This window comes from Arachis ipaensis, chromosome B06, assembly GCF_000816755.2.
Source record: "Arachis ipaensis cultivar K30076 chromosome B06, Araip1.1, whole genome shotgun sequence".
In the NCBI taxonomy this organism is placed as follows: domain Eukaryota; kingdom Viridiplantae; phylum Streptophyta; class Magnoliopsida; order Fabales; family Fabaceae; genus Arachis; species Arachis ipaensis.
This window is the reverse complement of record NC_029790.2, coordinates 118,887,444-118,891,062: the sequence shown is the minus strand read 5'-3', so window position 1 is coordinate 118,891,062 and position 3,619 is coordinate 118,887,444. Positions and strand designations below refer to the sequence as shown.

At 30.1% G+C, this 3,619-nt stretch overlaps 1 protein-coding gene across 1 annotated transcript in view; it reads left to right on the top strand.

The window, feature by feature from the left end:
- The window catches only part of LOC107647380 (probable serine/threonine-protein kinase PBL7), a 12,058-nt gene extending 8,621 nt beyond the window's left edge, over positions 1-3,437 (top strand). The window contains exons 5-6 of the mRNA XM_021104876.1: positions 2,169-2,557; positions 2,748-3,437. Coding sequence (XP_020960535.1) covers positions 2,169-2,557; positions 2,748-3,128 — 770 coding nt within the window. The 3' untranslated portion in view covers positions 3,129-3,437. The remainder of the gene's footprint in view (positions 1-2,168; positions 2,558-2,747) is intronic.

The window sequence follows — 3,619 nt, the reverse complement described above, 5'->3', positions numbered from 1 at the left end:
GTTTATGGTTACAATTTTTTTTGTCATGATTTTTTACTATGACCTAAAAAAATTTTTGTTCACGATTTTTTTAAAAATGATGATTAAAAATATTTATAGTCACAATTAAAAAAAACAATGATGACCTAAAAGAGTTTATAGTCACGATTTTAGAAGTGGTTTAAAGGTATTTATAGTCACAATTTTAAATAATGACCTAAAAGGGATCTATGGTAATGGTTTTTCAAAAAAGGATGACTTAAAAGAGTTTATAATCATAGTTTTTAGGAGTGACTTAAAGATTCTATGATAACAGTTTTGAAGAGTGACCTAAAAAAGTTTATAGTAACTGTTTTTCAAAAAATAGTTACTTAAAAAGGTCTATAGTCACGCTTTTTCAAAAAATAGTGACCTAAAAAGGTTTATGGTCACGGTTTTGGAAGGTGACCTAAAAGGGTCTGTAGTCACGGTTTTTCAGAGTGACCTAAAAGGATCTATGATCACAGTTTTACAAAAGGATGGCCTAGAAGGAGTCTATGATTACGGTTTTTAGGGTGACCTAAAGGTATCTATGGTCACGGTTTTGTAGAGTGATCTAAAAGGGTTTATAGTCACGATTTTACAAAAAAGTGACCTAAAAAAGATCTATGGTCACAATTTTAGGAGGTGACCTAAAGAGATCTATGGTCACAGTTTTGAGAAGTGACTTAAAAGGGGTTTATGGTCACGGTTTTGGAGAGTGACCTAAAAGGATCTATGGTCACGATTTTGAAGAGTGATCTAAAAGGGTCTATGTTCATAGTTTTGGACGGTGATCTAAACATATTTATGGTCACGGTTTTGTAGAATGACTTAAAAGGATCTATTGTCACGATTTTAAAAAAAATGACCTAAAAGGTGTCTTTGGTAACAGTTTTGGAGGGTGACCTAAAATGGTCTATGGTCACGGTTTTGAAGAATAAGCTAAAAAGGTCTATGGTAACGGTTTTTATGGGTGATCTAAAGGATCTATGATCACGATTTTGAAGAGTGACCTAAAAGGGTCTATAGTTACAATTTTTGAAAAAAAGGTCTAAAAGGATCTATGGTAACAGTTTTAGAATGTGACCTAAAAAGTCTATGGTCATGATTTTGAAGAGTAACCTAAAAGGGTCTATGATCATGGTTTTACAAAAGAATGACCTAATATATAAGATTCTATAATCACGATTTTGGAGGGTGACTTAAAGATATCTATGGTCACAATTTTAAATACAAAATAAAAAAATAATTAAAAATAATAATTAATTAAATAGAAAATAAAATTAAAAAAATATTTATTATGAAAATAAAAAATAAAATAAAATTTTATATAATTATATAATTATGATTTCGGTATTTCGGTATTTAAAAAAATCAAAGGAAAAACTATGGGTTAAGACTTAAGATCTCTCCTACATTGGTACATGATCTCTCTCTCTCTCTCTCTCTCTCTCTCTCTCTCTCTCACATCCTAGAAAATTAATAAATTAAACATATAGAAAGACATTCTAAGTATGAATTAATGTTAAGACTATACTTTACAATGTGAACGAATAATTTAAGAATAAGGATCCATGAACTCACAAGAGTGAGTCCCCACTACTTTATATATTCACTTTAGAGAAAATAAATATGCAAAAGAAAACACGGAGATAAAGAAAGGAAAGTGACATGGATCCAAATGTGTGGGTTCGTAGATCTCTACTGTTACTTTAATAGTTGAAAAAGCAAACATTCACAATTTAGTTCGGATAAAAGTATAGTCCAACTCATTTTTTGAGGTTCTAGAAATATTAGGCTAAGAAGAGAAGTTATCAATTCAATATATCATATATTTGGAATCATATTTTAATAATTTTATAACTTTGATGGAATTTTTATTACACCATCTCTATTCTAAATGCATGCATCCACACTCACTCAAATGCAACTTGATCTTATGCAGACACATAAAAATAGTCACTAAATTAATTATTATGTATTAAGTATGAATATATGTATTAATTAAGTCATTTAATATATATCTTATTACTTATACTTGTGTCTGATTTAATAATTGATTTTATACGTACATATTGTATTGTGATAAAAATACTCAAAAATGGGATAGTAATAAAAAATAGGCAATTTAAAAGAAAAAACCATGATTTGATTGTGTTTATTTGTAGATCTGCCACATGATAAAGAAGCTCTTGATTGGAATACAAGAATGAAGATAGCAACAGGGGCAGCAAAAGGAATAAATTATCTACACAATGAAGCAAAACCATCGGTTATATACAGGGATCTAAAATCATCAAACATACTTTTAGACAAGGGGTTTGTTCCAAAACTTTCTGATTTTGGGCTTGCAAAATTTGGGCCAACCGGAGACCAATCATATGTTGACACGAGGGTGATGGGAACACATGGTTATTGTGCCCCTGAATATGCCACAAGTGGGAAATTAACCAGGAGATCTGACATATATAGTTTTGGGGTTTTGTTGTTAGAGCTTATAACTGGACGCAGAGCTTATGATGAGAATCGTGGCCATGACAAGCATCTTGTTGATTGGGTAAATTCTTATCTACAATTATCAAAATTTTAAATCTCATTTAAGGTGGATATTCTATAATTATATAGATACCTTCGTATGAAATATATAGTTAATAATTTTTAGTTCAACATATTAAATTATCTAATAATTTTTAATTATCAATTTTATAAAGAAAAAAAAAAAAAGATAACTTACGCTTGTTTTGTAGGCACGACCAAAGTTTAAAGATAGAAAGAATTATTCAAAATTGGCAGATCCAAAACTACAAGATCATTATTCTGGATCTGGACTAACAATGGCAATTGAATTGGCATCCATGTGTCTCAGAGAAGAGCCACGTCAACGGCCGGACGCGGCGGACATAGTGATCGCTCTCGATTTCTTGTCTTCCAAGCAATACGTTCAGAGAGTACCTATCGATTTTGATGAGAAAGACAAATATACCAATGACTCTCCAAAAGCAATAATGACAGTTTTGACTAAAGATGTTCAAAGAGAGGAAGCTGTTGCAGAAGCCAAACTATGGGGTAAAACATGGAGAGATAGAAAACAAAATGACCAAAGTAGCCTTGAGGAAATAAATAGGTAGTAGTACAATTGATCTTTTGTACTCTTGTAACTGCCTGCACCAAGACGTCAAAGAAGGTTCAACATATTTCAAGTGCAGTTGAAAGAAGGTAAAAATAAAAATGAGGTAATTATTTGGTGTTGATTAAAGTGGCTAGTATAATGCACATGAGAAAAAAACCAAACAAAATTGAAAAATTAAACTATTAAATAGGGCAATTTAGATCTTTAAGGAATCTAAACTCAATAGAATTAGATTCTCTCAAATTTTGTTTTTCATTAGAAAAGATAAAATATAATTTTTCACTATACATTTTATACGTGAGACTAAGAAAAACATGAAAAAAAAATATTAAAAGATTAAAGATCACACTTTACACTTCAATTGAAAAAAAAATTGAGAGAATCCATTCTTAAACTCAACATCTGAAGTGTTGACATAAGTTTTGAGTATTTAAGGTAGATTATAATTATTTTTTAGAAAAACACTCACATACATAGTCAAATTGTATA